Raw genomic sequence first — 25,334 nt, 5'->3', positions numbered from 1 at the left:
TCTCCTCTCCTCTGAGCCTGACTGTGCAGCTGCTATTTCTATGTGTCAACCTCCTGCTCAGGTGTCCGTTGACCCAGTAGCTGCTCAGGTGGGAGTGCTGGGGGGTAGTACTGCCCGTCATCCTCTTGGGGGCCTCTATCACCAGAAGGTTTGGGTCTCAGGCAACGTGGGGACACGTACACACCACAAGCACCCTCCCTGCTCTCAGCAGGCACCACTCCCCACCCCAGTCATGCTGGGCGGGGTCAGCCCCACTAAGGAGACCTCTCATTCTGGGTGGGGCAGGGCTGGGAAGGGGGCTCAAGGTTGTCCACACGGCTTGGCCAAAGGCCGAGACCCTCCCTGCATCCAGCCACTGCCCAGCCCCCATCACTAGGTTGACAGCTGTTTCCAGTTTACCCTCTTCTGTCCTAAATGGGGACAAAGGTCTTGGTCAGCATCTCTAGGGTGACCAGTTGGTTTGTTTGCAAAGCGACTGTCCTTTTCGGAGGAGCCTCTCTGTGCCTGCCCACACTCCAGGCTGCTGGCCTTTCCACTGCTTGTGGCTCTTCAGTTTCGGAAAACCCTAGCCTCCCGAGCAGCCCCCAAACTGGGAAGGACCTGTCAAGGAATAGCTAAAATTCCCTAAAATGTTCCCATCTCAGCCACTCAAGAAAGGTGCCCCAGGGAGGCATCGTTCTAGGGGCAGGGCCCACAGCCCCACTGACCCTGGGAGGGGCCCGCTGAAGGCCGTTCCCCCCCAGCCCCACAGGCCTGACAGCAGCCCTCCTTACAGCCGCCCCCGCGGCCGAGTACAGAGACGCCGACCTCCGACGAACCATCCCTGCAGGGGAGGACTCACCCCAGACAGACAGGATGCAGAGAAGGCCCTGCCCTCAAGGGGCACCCAGCCCAACAGTCACCACAGAGACCGGAACCAGACCGGAGTTCAGCACTCCAGGCAGCAGCCCTCCCCGCACAGGGCGGGCCTGACCGGGTGCCCAGTTCAAGGGCTAGGACCACAGGTTGCCCGCAGGGCCCGCAGAGGTGTGGGAGCCGTGTCATCCCAGAGGTACCCCTGCCCAGGTACCCCAGCATCTGTGGCCCGCAGCCACACCCACTTTCTCCACCGCCGAGGACCACCCCCTCGGACCCAAGTCAGCACAAAGAGAGGCAAGCGGTCAAGGATGGCAGGGATCCGGTGGGGCCACACCCGGACACCAGGTGAATGCAGCCAGAACCTTCCTGGGGACAGGCACGCCATCCCCAAAAAGGCCTTCTCACAGGGGACAACACAGCTCTGTCCTGGGAGAGGGGCTGGGAGGAAGTCACGTGTGGGGTATGGGATCCAGGCTGGCCAAGTAGGGCAGAGGCCAGCAGAGTCAGGGTCTGAACAGGCATAAAGAGGGGTCTACCCTGACTGACCTGGGTCACCCCTGACATCATGATGGACATTGTGACCCCCACCCTCCTGGGCATGCCCCTGCGTCACGTGTACCCCCAGCTCCAGCCTCAACCTCAGCCTCTGCCCCCTGCCCTGTTGGTAAGGAGGGACACTGCCCACTCCAGAGGTGGCTCTTGATGATGGTGACTCTCCCCCATTTCCTGGGAGGCCCTCTGGGCCTGAGATGGGCAGAGATGGGCCGAGATGGCTGGGGGACTGCCCAGGGGCTCCGGCCAGATTCTGAGTGAATGCTCTCCGCTCCATTTGAACCTATATTGTTCACAGGCTGGGCCCATGAGAGACCCATGGGGAGCCACGGAGAGGAGGGGCTCCTGCATCAGCTAAGCCAGCAGGACCAAGATGCAGGTGGGCTCGGGCAAGGCTCATCAGGGGGCAGGAAAGCTGCCAGGTGGGCCAGAGGCTCTGACTTCCCACCTGCCCACAGAGCTGGACAACTCTGAAGCCATCAGGCCCCAGGCCACCCTCCTGGAGAAGCACTTTCTGGAGGGGGAGAAGCAGCCTCCCAGTACTGGGCAGGGCCCCTTCTTCTACATCGGAGGGACCAACGGGGCCTCCATGTGAGTGGGGCCTCAATCCAGGCCCTGTCCCACCGCCCCCAGGCTCTACCCAGCCTTGCTCCCTGGCTCCGCGGCCCCCAGGTAAGCACTGACCCTTCCCTACAGAATCAGCTCCTACTGCAAGAGCAAGGGCTGGCGGCGCATCCAGGATAGCCGGCGGGAAGACTACAAGCTCAAGTGGTGTGAGGTTAAGTGCAGAGACACCTACTGCAACTTCCGGGAAGGTAGGGGTAGGGCCGGGCTCACCGGGCAGCCCTCAAACACGGGGGTGCCACCGCGTGCTGCCCAGGCTCTGTTCTGCCAGGCAAGCAGCTGTTGTACCAGCTCCCCAACAACAAGCTCCTCACCACCAAGATTGGGCTGCTCAGCGCCCTGAGGGAGCACTCGAGAGTCCTGAGCAAGACCAGCAAGCCAGCCCCCTGCGCACAGACCAAGTGAGCCACCCTGCCCCCCACCCCTGCCCCCCACCCCTGGCACCCACTCACCCAGCTGCACACCCCCACTCGATGGGTCAGTCGCTGGTCCTGACCACCCTCCACTTAGTCTATCCGCCCATCTGCTTTCCCATTGACCCAGCTAATCTGTCTCCCCCCCAACACCTACCAGCATCCCACCTATCCACCCCATGGCCTCAGCGGTCCTCACATGCCCGCCACAGAGCCACCCACTGGCATCCTATACTGTCTCCACTGCCCGCCACACCCTGGCTGTCCACCGCACAGCCATTCCTGCCCCATGGCCTACCCATGCCATGTGCCCAAATTGTCACTCACTTGTCCACTCCACACCCACTCACTGCCCAGCCACTAACAAGTCTGCCCACTCATCCAAACAACCAGCCACCATCTGGTCATCAAGGCCATCTTTACATCCTCATGTCCAGCTGTCCACCTCCACCATTTCTGTCAGCAGCCCTGGACCATTGCCCTGTAGGCATCTGTCTATCCACCACACCACACACACCACCAGGCTACCCCCACCCACGCCCCACCTCTCGACATCCCCATCCATTCTCCACACACGGAGCAGCCACTCAAGTCAGGTCCTGTGTCCCCCGGGGGTGTAGATCTGGAAAGGACATGATACCCGCCCTGGAACAGCTCCTGTGGACCAGCTCAGGACACCTGGGGCCATAGAGGTAGACACTCAGCCACTCTGCCCTAAACTGAAGGTCGGCCTGGAGGTCCATGAAAGGGCTGAAAGGCATCCCAGGCCAGGGGATCCGTGCCGACCACTCACTGCAAGCTGGTCACTGTCCTGGCCTGGACACCCAGCTCTGAACTGACCACTCCCGAAGGCCTAAGAGCTGGGAGGTGGGAGGGGTCGGAGGCAGGTGAGGCAGCCTGCAGAGAAGCCCGGTGTGCCCAAGTTGGCTAGGGAACAGAAGGTGCAAAGGTTCTGCAGAGGGAAGAGCTGGGGTGGCAGATATGTGCTAGAGGACGCCAAAAGCTGCAGGGGTGCCTGGAGCCCAGTCCCACTGGAAACTCTCCCTCCAAACCACCCCTCCCCCCACCCAGATCAGGCCCCTGGAATGGTCAGCCAAGCTGTGGGGAGGGGACAACCCTCCCAGTGACTTCCCCACCCCCTTCTTCCCCAGGGTCCTGAAAATGGAAGACTTTTTCCCAGAGACGTACCGTCTGGACATCAGGGATGAGAGGGAGGCTTTCTTCACCCTCTTTGATGGTGAGAAGTCACTGGATGCCAGGCCCACTCTGGGGAGACCAGTGCAGGGCTGGACCAAGACGGGAATGTGATTAGGGCAGGGCCAAGGTCCTGGAGAGATTGAGGTGGGGGCATAGTCAGGGAGGGGAAGGGTGGAGCCAACCTGGGTGAGGACAGGGCTAGTACTAAGGTGATGCCAGGGAGGTGTCATGGCTGGACCTTAGTGGAGGTTAAAGCCTGGCAGGCTCCAGGCTATGGCTAGGAGGAGTGTGGGCAGGGCTGTGACTGGGAGAGCAGTCAGGGCTGGGAGGGGTGGGGCAGGGCAGGGTCTGGCCTGAAGGCTCAGATGGCTCTCTCTGCAGAAACCCAAATGTGGATCTGCAAGCCCACAGCCTCCAACCAGGGCAAAGGCATCTTTCTGCTCCGGAACCAAGAGGAAGTCACCACCCTCCAGGCCAAGACCCAGAGCATCGAGGATGACCCCATCTACCGCAAGATGCCATTCCGGGCGCCCCAGGCGCGGGTCGTGCAGAGGTTTTGCTCATGGGCCCCATGAGGGGCATTGATTGGGTGGGGCTGACCCAAGCCCACTGGTGCCTGTGAGGGTCCGTGGGGGTCGCAGGGCCCACAGAGGAGTTCTTCGAAGTAGAAGGTTCAGTGCCCCAAGCTGGGCTTCTGTGTAGCTAGGAAGGGTGGGGTTTCTCCTGCTGTCAGGGCTGGAAGAAAATGTCCTGCACACACCACCCCCGACAACACACACCACAGGCCCCTGGACAGTGCGGAGCAGGGGGCGCTCGGTCAGCTGTGCCCTGACCTGGATCCTGCACACTGAGCTGCAGTAAGCCCAGCCTCTCCCCCATTCCCCCTGAGCCAGCTGCAGCCTTCAGGCCCTCGGGCAGAGCTGACCCCCCTCCTGGGCTCCCTCTGCCTCTGGGTGAGGTCCAGACCCTCAGCCTCACACCCGGGGCACAGTCCAGCCTCAGAAAGTTCCCTTTGGACTTCCCTCTCCACCAGTGGGACTTCATTTCTGCCACAACTGCTCTCAGTCACTGTAAGCAGTGCTTCCAGCCTCTGGGTCTCCAGACCTCAGAGCTCTCCACTGGGATATCCCTCCTTGTCGCTCCAAAAGCACCTGCCCTTTAAAGCCCAAGGTCATCCCTGCCTCCTCCTCCAGACAGTCTTCCCTGACCATGGGGCCAACCAGCTTCTGCCTCCCCAACTCCTGGGGTACCCCAGTTATACATCGGCAAGCTGAGCTCTAGGAGCCAGGCCCTCCTCCCCAGTTCCCTGACCTGTTCAGGCTCAGAAATGTCCCCTGATGAGGGGACATTACACTCAACTGGAATAGGGGACCCAGAGCTCACAGCTGAGGCAGGTGGCAGGGGTGCTGGGGAACTAAGAGGTCCAGGTGGGGGCCTGGGCCAGGCTGACCGCACCTTCCCAGGTACATTAAGAACCCGCTGCTGCTGGATGGGAAGAAGTTTGATGTGCGCTCCTACCTGCTCATCGCCTGCGCCATGCCCTACATGGTCTTCTTCGGCCACGGCTATGCTCGCCTCACCCTCGGCCTTTATGATCCCCATTCCAGCGACCTCAGTGGCCATTTAACCAACCAGGTAGATGTGCTGCACAGATGCAGCCTTGGACAAAATCGCTGTTCAAGAATGCAGCCAAGAACCCAGCTGTAGACACGGCCCAGGCTTGGAGGTGGCCCTGCCTGCGGTCAGCAATGCCTCTTACCTTCAGCTACAGCGGGCACCCTGTGAAAGGACTGAGAGCCATGCGCCACCCCCTACCCCAGCTTGTCTCCCTTTGGGTGTGGATCAGGCATCTCTGGGGGTGGAACAGGCACCGCAGGGGTGGGAACAGAGGATGAGGGTCTTGGTGAGGACCTCAGTGCAGAGATGCTTAAGGGCAGCAGTCTCCAAGGAAGGATATCAATGGGATGTGTCTGGGCAGCGGCCCCCCAGGGGATCTGGGGGGGGCTTCTCAAGGGTAGGAATTGCTGGGGGAGGGTCTTAGGCAGCACAGCCAGCCCAGGGCGTCTAGGAGAAGCAGGCCCCCTTTGGGGGTGTGGCAGCATCAGGGTGATGCTCTCCATCGGGGCCTCTGTGGGGGACGGGCCTTCAGGCGCTGCCCTTCCTCCCCAGTTCATGCAGAAGAAAAGTCCCCTGTATGTGCTGCTCAAGGAGGACACGGTGTGGAGCATGGAGCACCTCAACCGTTACATCAACAACAAGTTCCACAAGACCAAGGGCCTCCCCCGAGACTGGGTCTTCACCACCTTCACGGTTTGTGTGTGCCCCGCCCACTCGGTGAGAGGAGGGGATGCGGGTCAGGACTGGGGTAGGGGGTGCTGGGCCACAGGCAGGTCCCTGGGCGGGGCTGCCTCTGGGTGTGCCCACAGCAGTTGGCTCTAAGAGTCCTCTCCTGTCCCTTTCTCAGATGGATCATTCACGCAAAACAAAGGTCACCCTGTGAAAGTGCACAGTTCAGTGGTTTTCAGTGGATTCATAGAGTTGAATGATGATCACCACCTTCTGATTCCAGAACACTGTCATCTCCCACTGCCCTCCCCAGCCCCTGGCAACCACTAGTCCACTCTCTGTCCCCACGCATCTCCCTGTTCTGGACATGTCACGTCAACGGGATCAAACAACATGTGGGTTTTCCTGGCTTCTTTCGCTGAGCATAAACATTTTCAAGATTCCTTTTTATGACTGAACAATATTTCACTGTGTAAATGGACCATGATTTGTTTGGGTAAACGTTCATCAGTTGATAGACATTTGGGTTGTTTCTATTTTTTGTCAGTCATGAGTAACGCTGCTATGAGTATTCACATACATGAACAGGTATTTCAGTTCTCTTGGATACAGGTCTAGGAAGGGAATTGCATGGTCGCATGGTCCCTCTTATGTTGACCTTTTTGAGGAACTGCCAACATTTCCCACAGTGGCTGCAATTGCTCCCACTCCCACCAGCAATGTCTGATGGTTCCACTTTCTCTGTATCCTTGCCCATACTTACTATCTTTCTAATAGTTGGCCGGTGGGTATACAGGAGTATTATCTCATTAAGGGGTTGACTTGCATTTTTCTAATGATAATGATATTGAGCATCTTTTCGTGTACTTAGCCATTTCTGTATCTTCTTTAGAAAACTTTGTTACCTCCGTTGTCCACTCTTTCTTTGTTAGGCTGTGCATGCATGCTTGTCTAGTCACGTCAGTCATATCTGACTTTTTGCAACCCTGTGGACTGTAGCCCACCAGGGTCCTCTGTCCATGGGATTCTCCAGGCAAGAATACTGGAGTGGGTTGCTGCGCCCTCCTCCAAGGGGTCTTCCTGACTGAGGGATCAAACCCATATCTTTTGCATCTTCTGCATTGGCAGGCAGATTCTTTACCACTAGCACCACCTGGGGAGTCCCTGTTAGGCTGTAGAGCTCTTTATATATTGATTGCTAGACCCTTATCAGATTGTGATTTGCAAATATTTTCTCCTGTGAGTTCTCTTTTCACTTTCTTGATAATGTCCTTTTTCATTTGTTTCACAACTTGCAGGATCTTAGTTCCCAAACTAAAAGTTTAACCCATGCCCTCAGCAATGGAAGTACAGAATCTCAGCCACCAGACCACCAGGGGATTCCTGATAAGGTCCTTTTTTGCACAAAAGTTTTAAATTTGTGTGAAGTGCAATTTATCTATTTTTCTTTGGTTATTCATGCTTTGGTGTCATATTTAAGAATCCACTGCCAAATCCAAGTTGTAAAGATACATCTGCAGCTTCTTCTAAAAGTCCTATGTTTCAACTGAGTTAATTATTGTGTATGGTGTGAGCTAAGTGTCCAGCTTCAGTCTCTTGTGTGTAGCTACTCCATTGTCCCAGGACCATCTGTCAGACTGTTCTTGGCAAAGTTTTGAAAATCAATTGACCAGATACATATGTGTTTATTTCCAGACTCTTAAGTCTATTTTTATTGATGTGTATGTCTGTCTTTAAGCCAGCACCATACTGTTTGAATTGCTGTAGCTTCATTCTGTTTCTCTTTTTTTTTGGGGGGGGGGGGCGGGGGGCGGGGCTGTGCTATGAGGCACGCAGGAATCCTACTTCCCTGACAAAGGATCAAACCTATGCCCCCAGCATTGGAAACTTGGGAGTCTTAACCACTGGACCTCCAGGAAGTCCCTCATGTGTTGACTGAATCATTCTTGCATTTCTGGGATAGATCTCACTCAGACATAGCCTATTGTCCTTTATATATGCTCCTGAATTGGGTTTCCGAGTACTTCGTTTAGCATTTGTGTGTACCCTCATAAGCAATATTGGTCCACAGCATTATTGTCTATTTGGTTTTGAACATGTTCCCTTCTATTCTATATTTGTAGTTTGCGAAGCATGTTGTGCTAGTTGCTCAGTTGTGTCTGACTCTTTGCAATCCCATGGACTGTAGCCCACCAAGATCCTCTGTCCATGGAATTCTCCAGGCAAGAATACTGGAGTTAGTAGCCATCCTCTTCTCCAGGAGATATTCCTGATCCAAGGATCAAACCCAGGTCTCTTGCTTTACAGGCAGATTCTTCACCATCTGAACCACCAGGGAGCCCTTAAATATTTGGAAGAATTCACCAGTAAGGCCACCTATTGTGGACTTTTTTTGTGGGAAGGATTATTTATATTATTATTACTAACTCAACCTTTATTTGTTAGAGGTAACTAAGATTATTTCTTCCTGGGTCAAGTTTATCAGTTTGTCTTTCCAGGAATTTTTCCATTTCTTCTAAGTTACCTAATTTGTTTGGAATATAGGTCACTCGTATTTTACGAACAATTATAATCCTTTTCATAATCATTCTCATCTTTATGTAAAGTCTTTCTTAAAAAAAATTTTTTTTTACTCTTTTGGCCACACCACATGGCGTATTATATCATAGTTCCCTGACACTGAAAGTGTAAGTGTTAGTCACTCACTCATGTCCAACTCTTCGAAAACCCATGGACTATAGCCCACCAGGCTCCTCTGTCCATGGAATTTTCCAGGCAAGAATACTGGAGTGGGTTGCCATGTCTTTCTCCAGGGGATCTTTCCGAGCCAGGGATCGAACCTGGGTCTCCTGCATTGAGGGCAGACCACCGTCTGAGCCACCAGGGCCAGGTATCAAACCCATGCCCCCTGCACTGGCAGCATAGAGTCTTAACCACTGCACTACCAGGAAAGCCCCAAGGTCTTTCTTTCTGGATTTTAGTAATTTAAGTCTTCTTTCCTCTTTTTCTTGGTCAGTTTAGCCAAGGGTTTGTCAGTTTTGTTGATTTTTTCAAAGAGCCAGTTTTTGGTTTCATTGATTTTCGCCATTGCTTTCTATTCTCTAATTCCACTTATATCTACTCTGATTTTTACTATTTCCTTCCTTCTACTTGCTTTGAGTATTACTTTTCTTTTTTTTCTTAGGGTTGAAGATTGAGTTATTGATTTGATTTGAGATCTTTCTTCCTGTTTAATGTAGGCATTTACAGTCATAAATTTCCCTCTGAGCACTGCTTTTACTGCATCCCATAAGATTTCGTGCATTCTGCTTTCATTTGTTGCTTAAGAGTGTTATCTTCCACACATTTGTGAATTTTTAAATTTTCTTTCTCCTATTGATATCTAATTTTTTTCCATTGTGCTCAGAAAACATACTTTGCATGATTTCAACCCTTTAAAAAGTATTGAAACTTGTTTCATGTTTTTTGTTTTAGCTGCACTGAGTCTTCATTGCTGAGTGAGGACTTTCTCTGCTTGCAGCGAGTGGGGGCTACTTTTTGTTGTGATGCAAAAGCTTTTCATTGTGGTGACTTCCCTTGTTGCAGAGTACAGGCTCTAGGGCACAGACTCAGTAGCTGTGGTGAATAGATTTAGTTGCCTGTTGGCATGTGGGATCTTCCTGGTTCAGAGATCCAACCCATGTCCTCTGCTTTGGCAGATGGATTCTTAACCACTGGACCACCAGCAAAGTCCCTATATATATATTTTTTTCGAAGTCCCTATTTTATGTTTCAACATACTGTCTATCCTAAAAAATGTTCCATGCACACTGGAGAAGAATGTGTAGCCTGCTGTTAAGTGGAGTGTTCTATAGATATCTTTCAGGGTAGGTGATTGCTCAAATCTTGTATTTACTTATTGATCTTCTGTATAGCTGTTCTATCATTGAAAATGGCATAATGAAGCCTCCAACTATTATTATTGAATTGTCTATTTCTTTCAATTCTGACAGTTTTTGCTTCATATATTTTTAGGCTCTGTTGTTAGGTGCATGTATAATTATTACATATTCTTGATTTATCATTAGAAAATATTCTCTTTTTTCTTAATGTCTTCAATTTTCATGTTAAACTCTATTTTCTCTGATATTTGTACAGATGTTCCAGCTCCCTTTTGGTTACTTTTTGCCTGATATATCTTTTTTTTATTCTTTGACTTTCAACCTATCTTTGTCTTTGAATCTAAGGTGAGTCTCATAGAAAGCATATGGGGGGTGGGGGGATGCATTCTACGAATCTTTGTCTTTTATTGGAAAGCTTAATCCATTTACATTTAATTTAATTACTGATAAGTTAGGATTTATATCTGCTCTTTTGCTATTTTCTATATATCTTATATCTTTTTGTTTGTTTCTCCATTACTGCCTACTTTTGTGTTAAATATTTTCTAGTGTACTTCTAGTGTATTTCTTTTACTATACATTTTTGACTTATTTTCTTATTGGTGCCCTTGGGATTACCATTAACATCTTAATTTAAAACTATCTAGTTTGGATTCAAACCAAGTTAATTTCAATAGTTTTTTTTTTTAATTTTTTCCTGTATAGCTCTATCTCTTCATTTATGCTATTACTGTCACAAATTACAACTCCTTAAATTGTGTGTCCATCAGCATAGATTCATAGTTATTGCTTTATGCAATTGTCTTTTAAATAAAACAGAAGGAAAAAGGCAATTACCAAAAAAATGAATGTGTAATGTCTTTTATATTTAACTATGTACTTATAAAACAATGGAAACAGTGACAGACTTTATTTTCTTGGGCTCCAAAATCACTGCAGATGGTGACTGCAGCCATGAAATTAAAAGATGCTTACTCCTTAGAAGAAAAGCTATGACCAAACTAGACAGTATGTTAAAGAGGAGAGACATTACTTTGCTGACAAAGGTCCATCTAGTCAAAGCTATGGTTTTTCCAGTAGTTGTGTATGGATTTGAGAGTTGGACCATAAAGAAAGCTGAGCACCAAAGAATTGATGCTTTTGAACTGTGGTGTTGGAGAAGACTCTTCAGAGTCCCTTGGACTGCAAGGAGATCCAACTAGTCAATCCTAAAAGAAATCTGTCCTGAATATTCATTGGAAGGACTGATGCTGAAGCTGAACCTCCAACACTTTGGCCACCTGATGTGAAGAACGGACTCATCGGAAAAGACACTGATGCTGGGAAAGATTGAAGGCAAGAGGAGAACGGGACAACAGAGGATGAGATGGTTGGATGGCATCACTGATTTGATGGACATGAGTTTGAGCAAGCTCCAGGAGTTGGTGATGGACAGGGAAGCCTGGCATGCTGCAGGCAGTCCATGGAGCTGCAGAGTCGGACACAACTGAGCGACTGAACTGAACTGATGTAATTACTTCATGGATGCTCTTAATTTCTTAATGTGAATTCAAATTATTGTCTAGTGTCCTCTCATTTCAGTCTGAAGGACTGTAGAAATGTTCTACTACTGATAATCTGTTTTTTAAATTTGGGAAGGTCTTAATTTCTTTTTTATTTTTGAAGGATAATTTTGCTGTATATACAATTCTTGGTTGACAGTTTTATTTTTCTATCAGTATTTTGAATATGTCAACCCACTGCCTTCTGGACTCCATGGTTTTTAATGGGAAATTGGTTGCTGGTCTTATTGAGAAGCCCTTATAAGTCACTTCTCTTTGCTGATTTCAACATCCTCTGTTTGTTTTTGTCTTTTAAAAGTTTGCATACAATATGATGGATCTTGTTGAGCTTATCCTACTTGGAGCTCATTGGCCTCAAATGTGTAAATTCTTTTTCATCAAATTTGAGAATCCCACTACCATTATTTCTTTGAATATTCTTCCTGCCTCTTCCTTCACTCTCTTTCTAGATCTCCTTCCATAGATCTCTGTAACTTCATCTTTCTTCATTCCTTTGCCTTTCTGTTCCTTAGACTGGATAATCTCAACTGATCTGTCTGCAAACTCAAATGTCTTGTTATTATTATACTTTTCAACTCCAGAATTTCTGTTCAGCTCTCCTTTATAATTTCTGTCTCTTCACCAATATTCTCTATTTGGTAAGACATTGTTCCTGTATTTGCCTTTAGTTCAAGTGAGGTCTTCCAAGGAAACATTAGACATCACGACAAATGACTACACTACTCTGCCAAACAGATTAATCCTGCTATCTCCAGTACCAAGAATGTAGGCTTTTTTCAAGGCATTGAGCTGGGATGCAGGGAATAATACTAGACCAGGTTAAAATACTACAAAACTTGCTGTTCCTGTCAAGATTCAAGATTCTATTTGAATAAACACTCTTCAGGTTGCTGAACACTTTTGGTTAATTTCCAGCATTCTAAGAAGGTTAATTTTGACAAATTTGGCCCATTTTGGCTGTTTTTATGGAATGGCTTATCTCTGGACCCCTTCCTCTGCCCGTTTTGTGATGCTCTCGTCTCTCTTGATCCTGCTCAGCAAGGCTTCTCCCTGTTGTCTCACTGAAATGCTCACCAGAGTGATTTCCATGTTGTCAGACTCAGGGATCAGCCCTGGTCCTCTTCTCCCTGACCGGTCAGCCAACTTTGGACATAGCTCCTCACTCCCCATGGCTTCCAGGACCTTGCTCACTTCCTCTTAGCCCCCTGCACAGGTCCCTGGGCTCCCCACCATGGCTCTCTGGAGCCCAGTGTCCAGCCTGGCCCTACTCTTTATCTGCTCTTATCTACTCTTTGTCTTTATCAGATATCACCAGACATTTTTTTTTTTAACTTCTTATTTTGTATTGGGATAAAGCCAATTAACAAACAATGCTGTGATAGTTTCCGGTGAATAGCAAAGGAATTCAGCTGTATATATACATGTATCCATTCTCCCCCAAACTCACCTCCCATCCATGCTGCCACATAATATTGGGCAGAGTTCTTCGTGCTATACAGTAGGTCCTTGTTGGTTTTCCATTTTAAATATAACAGAGTGTACATGACCATCCCAAACGCCCTAACTATCCCTTCCCCTATCCGTTCCACCAGCAACCATAAGTTTGTTCTCTAAGTCTGTGGGTCTCTCTCTGTTTTGTAAGTTCATCTGTATCAATGCTTATATAAGGGATGTCATATGACATTTCTCCTTCTCAGACATCCCCTGACTTTAAATTCCATCTATGTGCTTAAGATTCCACATTAAACATGGACCCTGACCACTCCCCTGATCTTGACCCAAAGCCTATCAGCACCCCATTTGCAAGCTCACAGAGGTCTCAGCCTCCAGGGTTTCCTCTCCTTCTCAGTTGATGAGGGCTCCATCCTCCCAGAGTCTCAGACCAAACATCTAGGGATAACCCTTCATTCTTGTTTACAGCTCACATGCTTTCATCAGTTGCACTGGCTTTACCCCAAAATAGACCCAGCATCCATCCCACTACCTTGGCTTCTACAAGTCAGCATATTTCTCACCTAGATCCTTGCAACAGGCCCCTTCAGTCTCTCTCAGCATAGCAGCTAGAGGACCCTGTGAGGGCACAGGTCAGATACGCCCTCCTGTGCACCACTCTCCATAGCTCTGATCTCAGGGTGAAAGACGAGGTCTTCCCACACCCTGAGAAGTGACTGGTGCCACTCTGGTCTCATCTCCTGCTGCTCTCTAGCTTGCTCCAGCCACAGCAGCATCACCCTGGTCCTCTGACACCTTGGGCATGCTCAAACTTACAGCTGTTGCTCCCACCAGGTGTCCCATCCCCATCCCACAGCTCCCCCCTTCCATCTTCACCTGGTACTCACTCTCTTCTCAATGAGGCCCACCTGGATCATACCCCTTTCCACACCACCCCAAAGCCCCCACCTCTCACCCTGCCTTAGCTTCTCCTGTTTAGCATGTGAGGCTTTGTGCACCATACAAAGTGCATAATGATTTACACATCAAGTTTTTGTCTCTCTCCTATGAGTGAACTGCTCAAGGGCAGAGACTCCTCAGAAGCTCTCTCCACTCTCCTGCCACATCAGTACCTGTCACACAATAGGAGGGCCATACATTTGTTGGATGAATAAAATGAGAGTGAAGGAGTTTCTGGCTGTGAGCCTGTGACCCTGAAAATGTGACAGTATGGTCACGGTGGGAGCACAGGTGAGGGATGGGCTGTGGCTGCTCAGGCCTGGAGGGTGTAATCAAGGCCCACAGTTGACGTCCTGTCTCCCCTACCCCGCCCTGCCCACAGAAGCGGATGCAGCAGATCATGGCCCACTGCTTCCTGGCCGTCAAAGCCAAGCTGGAGTGCAAGCTGGGCTACTTTGACCTCATCGGCTGTGACTTCTTGATCGATGAAAATTTCAAGGTGCTGATGAGGCTTTCTGGCAGGGGGCGGTGGGGGGGGGGGGGGGGGGCTGCTGGCAGGCAGGTGCAGGAGGCAGTGGCCCTCCGTGCACACCTGACCACTCAGGCAGGCCCCTGGGGTGGGCAGTCAGGCGCCCTCCCTAGCCCTGGAGGTGATGTGTCCATAAGGTTTCACTCCTACCGCTGGGGTGGCTCCTAAGGCCAGACTCTCAGACCCTCAAGAGTCTCAGCCCCTTGGGCAATTGGGGGAGTGAGGTCATGGAAAAGAAGTGACCTGATGGTCACGTGGCTTAATGGGGGCCAGAGTCTCAACCTTCTCCTGGCCAAGTGGTAGGTGGGGTGGGATGCTGAGCAGTGTTGGGCCCAGGTGTGGCTGCTGGAAATGAACTCCAACCCCGCCCTGCACACCAACTGTGAAGTCCTGAAAGAAGTGATTCCCGGCGTGGTCATGGAGACCCTGGGTGAGCCACCCCCCAGGACCCTCAAACTGCCCCCCTCTGCCTGCACATGCTCTCTGTAAGTTCAGACGCCCACAAACCCAGTTCTCCAGCACCCCGAGGGCTGCGTGGCAACCCCAGCCTCTGCTCATGCCCCCACCTCCCTGCCAGCGTGGTGCCATCCCACCCCTCACCACCCTGTCACCTCCAGACGGGGTGGGAGGTCCCCCTCCCCCCGCACCGCCCTTCCCCGCTCCGCGTCCAGTTCACCCACGACTCCTCCCCAGACCTGGCGCTGGAGACCTTCCAAAAGAGCCTGCGCAGCGAGAAGATGCTACCGCTGCTGTCCCAGCGCCGCTTCGTGCTCCTGCACAACGGCGAGACGGACCTGTGGCCGTGCCTGGGGGGCTCCCGCAACGTCCCCCGCCCGCCGCTGCCCCCACTTCGGCTCACCTGCGACGCCGCGCCCCTCGAGCCATCCCTGCTCCGCGCCACCGACCGGCCGGGCGCGCGCAGGCCCGTGCCACACCGGGGCCTCGGCGGCGCGCCAGTGCGGCCCTCCTCCGCGCACCGGCGCCCCCGGCCTCCCGTCCCCGCCCCGGACGGCGCCCTGAGTGGAGACCCCGAGGCCCAGGAAGGTGGGCAGCCACGAGCGGGCGACGCGGACCGGGCACGGGAGCTTTCCCCGGGGCCGGCAGAAGAGGAGCGCAAGAACGCGGGCCATCGAGGCTCCTAGCCGTCTCTCTCCCAGGGACCTATAAAAGCTACTTTGTTACAAGCGCGGCCTCTGCCCCGCATACCCGGCCCCAAGACCCCCGCTGGCAGCCTCCCTGAACCCTGCGAGCCGCTACTTCACTGCTGGGACCCATTCTTGGGGGAACATGGGGGTCTAGGGTTGAGCCGCGGAATCCGAACCCCTGACTTTGCCCATCATGGGCTGCTTCTATCCGGTGAAGCTCTCCAGTTTCTGGGCCCCCACGCATCACCTATAGCCTGCCTCCATCAGGACCCTGGGTCGCTGCAGCCTCACAGGTCACCTACCCCGGCTGCCTAGTCTGCGGTCCCTGGGAAAGGCAGCCAGTGTCTCCCAGGCAAGGGTGTGGGTCCCCACAGCCCCCTCCAGATCCCCACAGGAGTGGTTCTTTACACCAGGCCCCACCCTGCCCAGGCTCAGCTCCTTTCTGGGGCTTCAGAGCACCACGGCCCTGAGCTCCCCAACGGTGCCACGGTGGGAGCTATACAGCAGGCAGAGCATTGCGAGGCCCCAAGGACCCAGGCTGTGGGCAACAGGTGCATGGTCATGCAGGACGGAGCCCTGAGGGGTGTGCCGAGCCAGCATGTCCCCATATTCCTTCTGACCCCAACCCCGAGGCTGTTGGGAGAAACCCACTACCACCAAGCATCCTGGACCAGCCATAATCCCCTCTCCACACCCACCATCCCACACCAACCCCAGTCCAGACCCACCCCTAGGCCCACTGCAGCTGGCACCCCTCCTCCTGCACTGCCTTTCACATACCCCACCCTCACCTCTCCCATCAGTTACCACCAAGTCACATGCCCTCCTCTTGTCCTGCCAACCCTCCCTCATGACCCCAGCAGGCTCCACCACAGGTGGGAGGGGCTGCTGGGACCCTTGTTCTGCTCTGCATTGGAGTGCTGCTGCTGCTGCTAAGTCACTTCAGTTGTGTCCGACTCTGTGCGATCCCATAGATGGCAGCCCACCAGGCTCCCCCATCTGTGGGATTCTCCAGGCAAGAACACTGGAGTGGGTTGCCATTTCCTTCTCCAATGCAGGAAAGTGAAAAGTGAAGGTGAAGTCGCCCAGTCGTGTCCGACTCTTAGTGACCCCATGGACTGCAGCCTACCAGGCTCCTCCATCCATGGGATTTTCCAGGCAAGAGTACTGGAGTGGGGTGCCATTGTCTTCTCCGAGTGCAGGTGGGACCTAAGGGGCAATGGGGCTTGTCTTCCCCTCCCCCATTCCCCTCCCTCTCCTTTCCCAGGGGTGCAAGGGCCAGAGCACACTAGAGGGCAGCATGGGCCGCGGAGCCACTGGCCAGTCCACGGAGATGTGCAGTCAGGCAGGGAGTCAGGGAGAGAAGAGCCAAATGAAACCTGGGGCTCAGAGAGATAGAGACAGTCCTCCCAGGTCACAGAGCCAGTGAGGGCCCAAGCCAGGACCACATCCCCACCATCTGCATCCCCACCCTCACCCACGCATCCCCACCACTGCACTCCCTCCTCGTCCTGCTGCTGTGGCAAGGAGTGTAGGGTCACCAGGCCAGAAGCACACTTGTCACCGTATGACAAGGGTCCAGGAGCCCTGAGTGCACCTCCCCCCAACCAGCGTGTCTGGTGGGCTCTCCATGAGGCATCAAGCTCAGCACTGCCACTTCTGCAGCCTGATGGCCAGCTCTGCACCCGGACGCTGGGGAGGGTGAAAACCAGTCTCCATCAGGGAGAGGTGGTCCCCTGGGTGGGCAGAGTGCACCCACATCAGTGTCTTCAGGGTCTCTACCAGTCTTTCCTGACTGGGGTAAAGGTCACTGCACAGCCATGTCACCACAGGCTCAGCTCCTGGTCGCCCCTCAGGGGCCTCTACACCCCATGTCTCAGCCTCCAGGCCTCTCCTGCCCCTTCCTCACATCCTGCCCACAGGGCCTTCGCCCACGCTGTCCTGGGGCTCATGAATTGGCCCATGGTAGAACAGTGGTGCCCCTGGATGCTCCAGCTCTCCTCCAGCAAGACTGATCCCCAGCTGGTCAAGGCAGTATCTGCAGAGGTGACCCAACACTCGAGGGGAAGCTGGTCTGAGGCCTCCATTGTCCCTGGGCCCCAAGTGGGTGCAGTGGCCGCCAGGGACCACGGTGGGATGAGACGTGCACATCCTGACTAGGCCCCCATCCCTGGGCAACCCCAAACCCTGGACTGTCTGTAGCTCTTGGGCCCCTGGTACTTGGAGAAACTGGGTAACAATAAAGGAGGTTCTCCTGCTGCTCGTTCATCCCCAGAGGTGATGGCCGCACCCTTGCCCCCCATCTGGATCCTCCTACAGTCCCTGGCAGTCAGGAGTCTGTTTCCATTAAAGGGCCCACAGGACTCAGAGGACCCCCCTCAAACCCTTCTTCCCTGCAATGTGTCTCCAAATAGAGGGGTCGGAACAGCCATGGCCCAAATCAGTGTCTCTGGAAAGACTCCTCTCCACAAGGCATGGCCACTTCTTATTGGGAAGTGGGGGTTTGGGGCCCTGAAAACCACTGCAGAGCTAGAGCTCAGCCCAGTTGCAGAGAAGTGGCCATGGTGCTGAAACCATCGTGGGACTTGGGGGAGTGATGGCCCCGATTCCTGGTCAGGGCCCTTGAATGGCCAGACTTAGCACCACGGACCTATCTGATTGGTGAGGGGGCAGGCAGGGGCCACCTGCCTTTGGACAGCCCCCTGAAGCTGCCCTAGGGCTGGGGCTGGGGGAGGGCAGACATCTGGTTCTGTCTAGGGAGAGTTCCCTTCCTATGCCCACTATGGGCGTGTCTGTCCGCTTGGGAGGGTGTCCCACATTGGCTGAGACCAGACCTCAGTGAAGCGGGGGTCAGGGGCCTTTTCAAGCAAGGTGAGGTGCTATGGCTGGGTGGGACGCTGCTGTGGCTGGAAGCACTTCTGGGAACAGAGGATGGCCTCTGGGCCCTTATCAGGCTGAACACACCCTGGAGCCTGACGGGGAGGAGGAGCGGGAAGGAGCTAAGCAGCTGGAGAGCCTCTCTGGTTGGGGTTGGGGAGTTCCCCTGTGGGGGCTAGGGTGGGGGGGGCGGTGCGGAGCAGCAAGGGGCTGGAGCTGGCCTGGGCAGAATCTCATCTTCGGGTCATTCTTGGGCTCCGTGACCTATACCTGTGCCCATCCCAGCACACTGGGCTGAGTGGGAGTGGGTGGGAGCCCCTCAACATACCAGCCCCCTCCGTTCCCCACATATCAGCACTCTTGAGTCTCCTGTGCCTCCCACTACCCTGAGCTCTGCATCCCAGGCCCACCCAGGGCCTCCCTCCTCCCAACTTGGACTTGCTCAGGCTTCCCTTGGAAAGTGACTGGGCTCTGACTAGCGGGAGCCCGTGCACACCCGGCCCTGGACAACCCACCTGAGCCTCCTACCTCCTCTCAACCTAGCCCCTCCATGCCCCTTCTTGCTCTGTGGGATTTCAGCTGGGGCGCCTCAGTTCAGCTCAGGTCCAGCTTGCTATCAGCTCCCAGGAGGCTGCCAGGGAGGGACGTGAGTCCAGGAGTGGGGAGAACAGGGAGTGAGCAGAGGGAGCTGGGGTGACCAGTAGTGGGCAGGCCTGGTGGGGCAGAGGCGCTCTGCAGGGAGGAGGGGAGCATGGAGGGAGGGCCCAGTCCAGTGGCAGGAGCTCCCTGAGTCATCCTCACTGCCCACCCCCCCAAAAAAAGACTGGCCTCCCTCTTCCAGTCCCTGTGCTGGGCTGGGCAAGTCCCCCTGTCCCCTGCCTGCTGTGGAGCAGGAATCCCCCGCTTGCTCCACGTCACCCAACCTGGCGTCACTCCACCGCCCACGGGCTGACTTTCCGGGCACTCCTCCCACGCCAGCCGCCCGCGAGGACTTTCCGCACTGAGTCAGCGGAACGCGCTCCTGCCCTCGAGGCTGTCTAGGACCTGACTCCTGGCATCAGCAAGGGGCTGAGCCAGGGTGGGGACCCCTTCCCCACAGGTGGGGGAGGGGCAGTCAAGGGACCCAGGTGACGGAGATGAGGAGGGCCTTCCTGGAGGTGGGTGGGCGAGGGTTGGCCGGGGACAGGAGATCTGGCTTGGGGGCAGAGGAGGAGCCTAAGGGTGTGGCAGCTGGTTGGCTCCTGGGCCCCCAGAGCTAGGACCCGAGGGGCAGGCAGAGAGAAGCAGCTGAGGGGATTGTTCTCCCTGTGTGAATGGTCAAGAGCCGGCCATGCCCCTCTTTCCAGGCGGAAGCAGGCTGTGCCCCACAAGGGATGGAATGCAGGGTGCAGAGCCCCTCTCCCCTCCACTTCCTGCTCTGAGCTGGGTCCACCTGCCTCCCTGGAACTAAGTGGGGGTGGGGACCAGTGAATCAAGGGGCTCTCCTGGGCCTCGTGCAGGTGTGGGGTGAGGGCACGGTGAGCAGGGGAGAAGGGGACGGGGCTAGAACACTTGGGGCCACAGACAGCAGGGGGGCCAGGTGGAGACAGCTGGAGAGGGCCGCTGCCAAGACCGGTCTCCACTAGCCCGCCAGCCGCGCCCTGGATGCCTGGGAGACCTTATCAGACTCCCCAGGGGTTGTGCTGTCAAGAGGCTGAAAAACACTGCTCGCCTTCGCTGGGTAAGACCCCAGGACAGTGCCCCAGGAGCGAGGGCCCTGTGAGGTGGTGGAGGCCAACAGAAGGGCTTGGACAGAGGGCTAGAACCAGGCCACTCTGAGGCTGCCCACATCCACCAGGAAGTGTGGGTGGAAACTTACCTTGCCCCAGATTGGGGCCCAATGACTCAAGGGCAGGTGCCCCACAGGGAGCAGCAGGATGTGCAGCCAGCCCAGAACCAGAGTCTGGAGCACCCATGACACAGAGACCAAGGACACACACCAAGGACCCGGCTGCCCGAGCAACTGCCTGGCCAACCACTGGAGAATGGATTTGGACAGGGCAGCCAAGAGGCACAGAGGGCAGGGGTCCAGCAAAACATGCCTCCCCTGTGGTCCCAGCTGAGGGCTTGTGCTGAGGACTGTAATGGTCCCACTTCAGCCCTACCCCCACTCCCACCTTGGCTAGGAAGGGACTGTGAGCATTGGCAGGGGAAGAATCCAGAACCTGTCCCTTCTCCCCCTGCACACATCCACTTAGGTCACTGCACAAGCGTTTATTGAGTGCTGCCTGTAGTCAGGTCCTTGGCCTCCTGTCCTGGGAACCAGGGGCCCACAGATGCGGCCCCAGTGGGGCAGCAAGAGAGGGAGGCAGCCACTGTGCGTCTGTGTCTTCCATGGGGTCCAGCCATAGCTGCCGCCTCTTCAGCATGATCCAGGGCACTGGTCACTGTCATCACCCCTCACCTGCTTCCACCATCGAGGGGAGCAGGGCCGGGCCCAGAGCTGGGGCCCCACCGCGGGACCCAGAGCCCTTGCTCCTGAGGGCCAGCCTGGGCCAGCTCCAGGGAGGGCCTGGCATGGGCCCTCTGCACTTCACACCCAAAGGTCCTCCTGGCGGCCCTTGTTCTCTGACAGCCGCTCACCCCGCTCCTCCTCAGGGAACTGGCAACTGCAGGCGTCCTCGGGTTGGGGTGGCGGGGCCTCCAGGAGCTGGGTCTCTGCAGAGGGGCTGCGATCAGCAGGCAGGCAGGGGACCCCCCCCTCCCCAAGGCACAACTGACCTGGGGGCCACACTCTTTGCCGCCTCAGCTGCCAGATGTGCAGGCTTAGCTGGGTCACAGTCAGGGCCAGGATGCAGGCAGCCAGGGCAAGGATGACGATGGTCAGCGGGCTGGGTGGTTCAGTGGGCGGCAGCCCCAGGCTGCACACAGCATTGTGCGTCTTGTTTCCAGGAAACAGGGTGGGAAACCCAAGCTGGATGCAGCTGGGACACACGGACAGAGCCCTCGGTAAGCCCTCGGCGACCCGAGCACTCCTCCGCACTGCTGCAGTCCTCTGAGCTGTTGGGGGTCACTGCACCAGAAAGGACAGCAGAGGCCCCACCTTCAAGCCTGCCTGGACCGCCCAGCCACCAGAAGGCCCCACCAGCACTCACTCTGCCCAAGGTTTGCAGCGACCCTCGTGGCCCCCAGAGAAGGTCCCCACGGCACAGTCAACACACTCAAAGCCGAATTTGAAGTTGCCTGGAGACAGACAAACATACAGTGGCTGCAGGGGTGGCTGGGGTGGGATCCTGCTGGTGTCCAGGTCCCCAGCAGAAGGACACCCCCCTCCCCGTACCTCATCCATTTGACAGGAGCCTCTGGTGCCTACAGGACCTGGGCCTGGGATAAATCAGGTCCCCAGTGTGCCCCTTTCCAGGGCAGGCTGTGACTCAGGACTGAGTGGAGGGTCCCTGAAGGGATATGGGGGAGGGGAGGTATCTGCTTGCAAATGATGGAGCGGGGCGGGGTTAAAGCCTGGCAAGAGCCAGCTTGGGCCTTTGCTTGCTCCAGGAGGCTGGGGGGCGGAAGGCTGGTGAGGGCCCTGGAGATTGGGGTAAGGCTGTGTCCCAGTCACCCTAGGCTTCCCTGCCCCAAAACCTCACACAGCCCCCTGTTGCCCTCACTCCCCCAGGCCCCACGTGCTCAGGCAGGCCCCGCCCCCCAGGTAAAGAGCTCCCTAAGAGGATGAGAGGCTCCTTCCAGATAAGGGGCTGAACTCCAGACTGGGCTCTACCTGGAGGGTCAGGGTGGGTATAGACCTGGACATAGTCTGAGCCAGGGCCTAAGGGCCAGACAGTCCTGGACACCCCTCTGTTCCTCACAACCAGCCCTAAGGGCATCATTTCTGGACGAAGACACCTAGGCCAAGAGAGCCACACACACAGCAGATGCTGTGCCTCCAGCAAGGGCTGAGATGCCAGAACAAGAGAACTGCCTGCCCACCAGGGTTCCATAGGACCCCACACTGGCACCCATCTGCCCAGAGGGTGTCTGTACCCCTACTTGCAAGCAAGCTTTCTTCCACACCAGCTGCTATGAGCTCTGGCTGGGCCCTGTCAATGCCCCTGGCCTGCATGGGCCACCCCCACCAACCACTTACCTTCAGGCTGCACTCCCTGGCCAGGCGGACAGGAGTGGTACTTGCAGCTCTTACACTGTGGGTCTCCACAGTGGAACTCAGGCTGGATACACTGGCAGTCCGGTTCAGGACAGGTCCCCTTATCTGGGTAGGGAACAAGCAGCTCTCTCAGCAGCTGGGGGGAGTCCCCTCCCCAGGGCACCCCCTCTTGCCCCCCAGGGGAATGGGGGGCAGGGCAGGGCTACCTCAGCTGGGCAGAGTACTGTCTGGGAGGCAGGATCCTGGCTTGGTCCAGCTGTGCCCCTCCCTCCTGGGCACCCAGCTCCTTCACCCACCTGGCCTGGTTGCATCCCCCATTGCCCTGAAGTTGTTCTCACCCAGGGTAACCATGACTCAATGTGACTCGGAGCCATCCCAACAGACAAGGGGGTCACCTGGGAGATCTACTCCCGGCCCCCTCTCCATCCTGCATGGCCCTCAGCTGCCAGGACCCTCCAGGCAGCCTGCCCATCCCTCCCCGACTGCTGTCCACAGTGTCCACGACACTGAGACCTAAACTCTAAGAGCCCCTTATCACCCCCCAGGTCCTGGCAGGGTGACACCCTGGGTGTTTTCCCCAGAATATTTGTCCCCAAACTGACCCATTCCACTTTCCTCCCACCCAGATATGCAGGTCCGAGGCAGGGAGCTGGCAGAAAGAGGGGTGCAACCCCAAACTGAGCCTGAGTGATGGCCAAGGGCTCACTCACTACCCACTCAGAAGGAACAGGGGCAGCCCTCCTCTACACTGGGACCCCTGACCTGGCTTGGGGAAGGTTCCCACACCCCCTGCCCCTGCCCCTGCCCCACCTCCCGACCACCATCCCCCAACCCCCAATCCCTAATCCCCAAGCCACTTCTGCCTCCCCCGGGTTGCGCTGGGATCAGGGCTTTGGACCCAGAAAGCTTGCCCTGAGCACGGGGAGGCTCGCCGCGCTGCTGCCCTCCGCGCCGGGGCTCCCGCCTGCCTTACCTGGGGCGCAGCGGCAGCAGCGTGCGTCTGTCCCCGTCCCATGCAGAACTTGGCCAGGGCTGCAGCTCAGATCGCCGAGGGGGCGCTGGCCCAGGCCCAGCGCGCAGAGCAGCGCGACACCACACAGGGCCACTCGCGCGCCCCTCGCCCCCATGGCGTCCCCCTGGCCGCGCGCCCGGCGGTTTTAGGAAGCAGGCCCCTCCCGGACACGCCCAGATCCCGCCCCGCGTGCGGCTCCGCCTCGGCCACGCCCCAAAGAGGCCCGAGGGACTGTTTCCATGCGGGACCCCCGAGACCCTGCGACTCAAAATCCAAGGCGTGGGCCGAGGTTTGGGGCAGTGAGGCTGCTCTGGAAACTTCAGCGGCGAGGACGCGTCATCACACGTCTGTCCAGAGCACAGGACGAGCCACCGGACGTGACCTACCGACTCTGGGTTAGGATGAATTGTCAGTGCAGGTTTGTCTTTTGTAACAAATGCACTGTCCTCAGGGTTATTGAATTTTGCAATAAGGAGTTCATGATCTGAGCCACAGTCAGCTCCCTGTCTTGTTTTTGCTGATATAGAGCTTGCTCCTTGGAAGAAAAGCTATGACAAACCTAGACGGTATATTAAAAAGCAGAGACATTACTTTGCTGATAAAGGTCCATCTTAGCCCCCAAAGCTATGGTTTTTCCAGTAGTCACGTATGGATGTGAGAGTTGGACCATGAAGAAAGCTGAGCACTGAAGAATTGATGCTTTCGAACAGTGGTGTTGTAGAAGGCTCTTTAGAGTCCCTTGGACTGCAAGGAGATCCAACCAGTCCATCCTAAAGGAAATCAACCCTGAATGTTCATTGGAAGGACTGATGCTGAAGCTGAAGCTCCAGTACTTTGATGTGAAGAGCTGATTCATTGGAAAAGACACTAATACTGGGAAAGATTGACGACAGGAGAAGGGGATGACGGAGGATGAGATAGTTGGATGGCCACACCAACCATGGACATTAGTTTGAGCAAGCTCCAGGAGTTGGTGATGGATAGGGAAGCCAGGCGTGCTGCAGGCCACAGGGTCACAAAAAGTCAGACACAACTGAGCGAAGAGGGGGTATTGATGAGGGGAAGGTTCCCCCTCACTTGCTGAGAACCTAAAACTGCTATAAAAAATAGTTTAAAAAACAAAAAAAAATTCAAGGGATGGGAATTCCCTGGAAGTCCAGTTAATAGGACTCAGTACTTTCACTGCCTTAGGCAGGGTTAGGGTTAGGGTTCAATCTCTGATCAGGGAACTACGATCTCACAAGTTGTGTGCAACCGAAAGAAAGAAAAAAACAATTCAAGGGGTCGTCCCAAAGGGACCCCAAGAGAGCAGGTCCCATCGTAGGCTGCAGAGCAACTGACCGCAGAGGACCAAACACCTGAAAGACCCCTGTGTGAAGGTGACCTTGGGGGATTCCTAAGTGATCTTGCCCTTTGGGCCAGGAATTCTTTTCCGGGAACTAAATGTGACCTAAATGTGTGTGCCTTGTCAGGGGAAACACCACACGTACCCCCAGCCACATCACAGGAGGGCGGGCGGGGGGTGGTCAGAAATGTTTTCTATGTAAAACCTGAGGCCACCAGGCCTGAAGGAACTGGAGTGTGGGTGGGCGCCGGATGCAGGGTGGCAGACAGCATCCTGAGTCATTAGGGGTGGGACAACCCTCAACAAAGACTGCTTCCTCACTGTGCCCCTTGGCTCCTGGCTGACCCCCTCTCCACCTCCAGCTTCCCCAGGGGGGCGCTGTGAGGCCCCTCCAATACCCAGAGCGGGTGGGATGAAATCCCTCATCCTCTGAAGCCTCCAGGCCAGGGACCCCACAACCTCCCAGAAGTCCTGGATTGCCAGCACTGAGCAGCCTCAGAACCCATCCAGGGATCAGAACA

General features: G+C 55.1%; 2 protein-coding genes across 2 annotated transcripts; one reads left to right on the top strand and one right to left on the bottom strand.

Annotated features, from left to right (window-relative positions):
* Positions 1-629: 629 nt before the first annotated feature.
* TTLL10 (tubulin tyrosine ligase like 10) lies at positions 630-15,313 on the top strand. The gene is given in 11 exon segments (XM_052654122.1): positions 630-1,203; positions 1,709-1,789; positions 1,869-2,001; positions 2,107-2,225; positions 2,306-2,435; positions 3,599-3,684; positions 4,026-4,197; positions 5,108-5,279; positions 5,814-5,954; positions 14,147-14,263; positions 14,630-15,313. Coding segments are annotated over 11 exon segments (2,409 nt in total).
* Positions 15,314-20,887: 5,574 nt separating this feature from the next.
* On the bottom strand, positions 20,888-23,583 carry TNFRSF18 (TNF receptor superfamily member 18). Its single transcript, XM_052654191.1, has 5 exons — positions 23,430-23,583; positions 22,439-22,561; positions 21,450-21,537; positions 21,076-21,278; positions 20,888-21,012 (listed from the first exon to the last, which is right to left on the bottom strand). Exons 1-5 carry the CDS (start codon positions 23,581-23,583, stop codon positions 20,888-20,890), a joined length of 693 nt encoding a protein of 230 aa, XP_052510151.1.
* Positions 23,584-25,334: the final 1,751 nt, after the last annotated feature.

The sequence above is a fragment of the Budorcas taxicolor genome, chromosome 16 (genome assembly GCF_023091745.1).
Source record: "Budorcas taxicolor isolate Tak-1 chromosome 16, Takin1.1, whole genome shotgun sequence".
Lineage (NCBI taxonomy): Eukaryota > Metazoa > Chordata > Mammalia > Artiodactyla > Bovidae > Budorcas > Budorcas taxicolor.
This window is presented reverse-complemented; position numbering and strand designations above follow the sequence as displayed.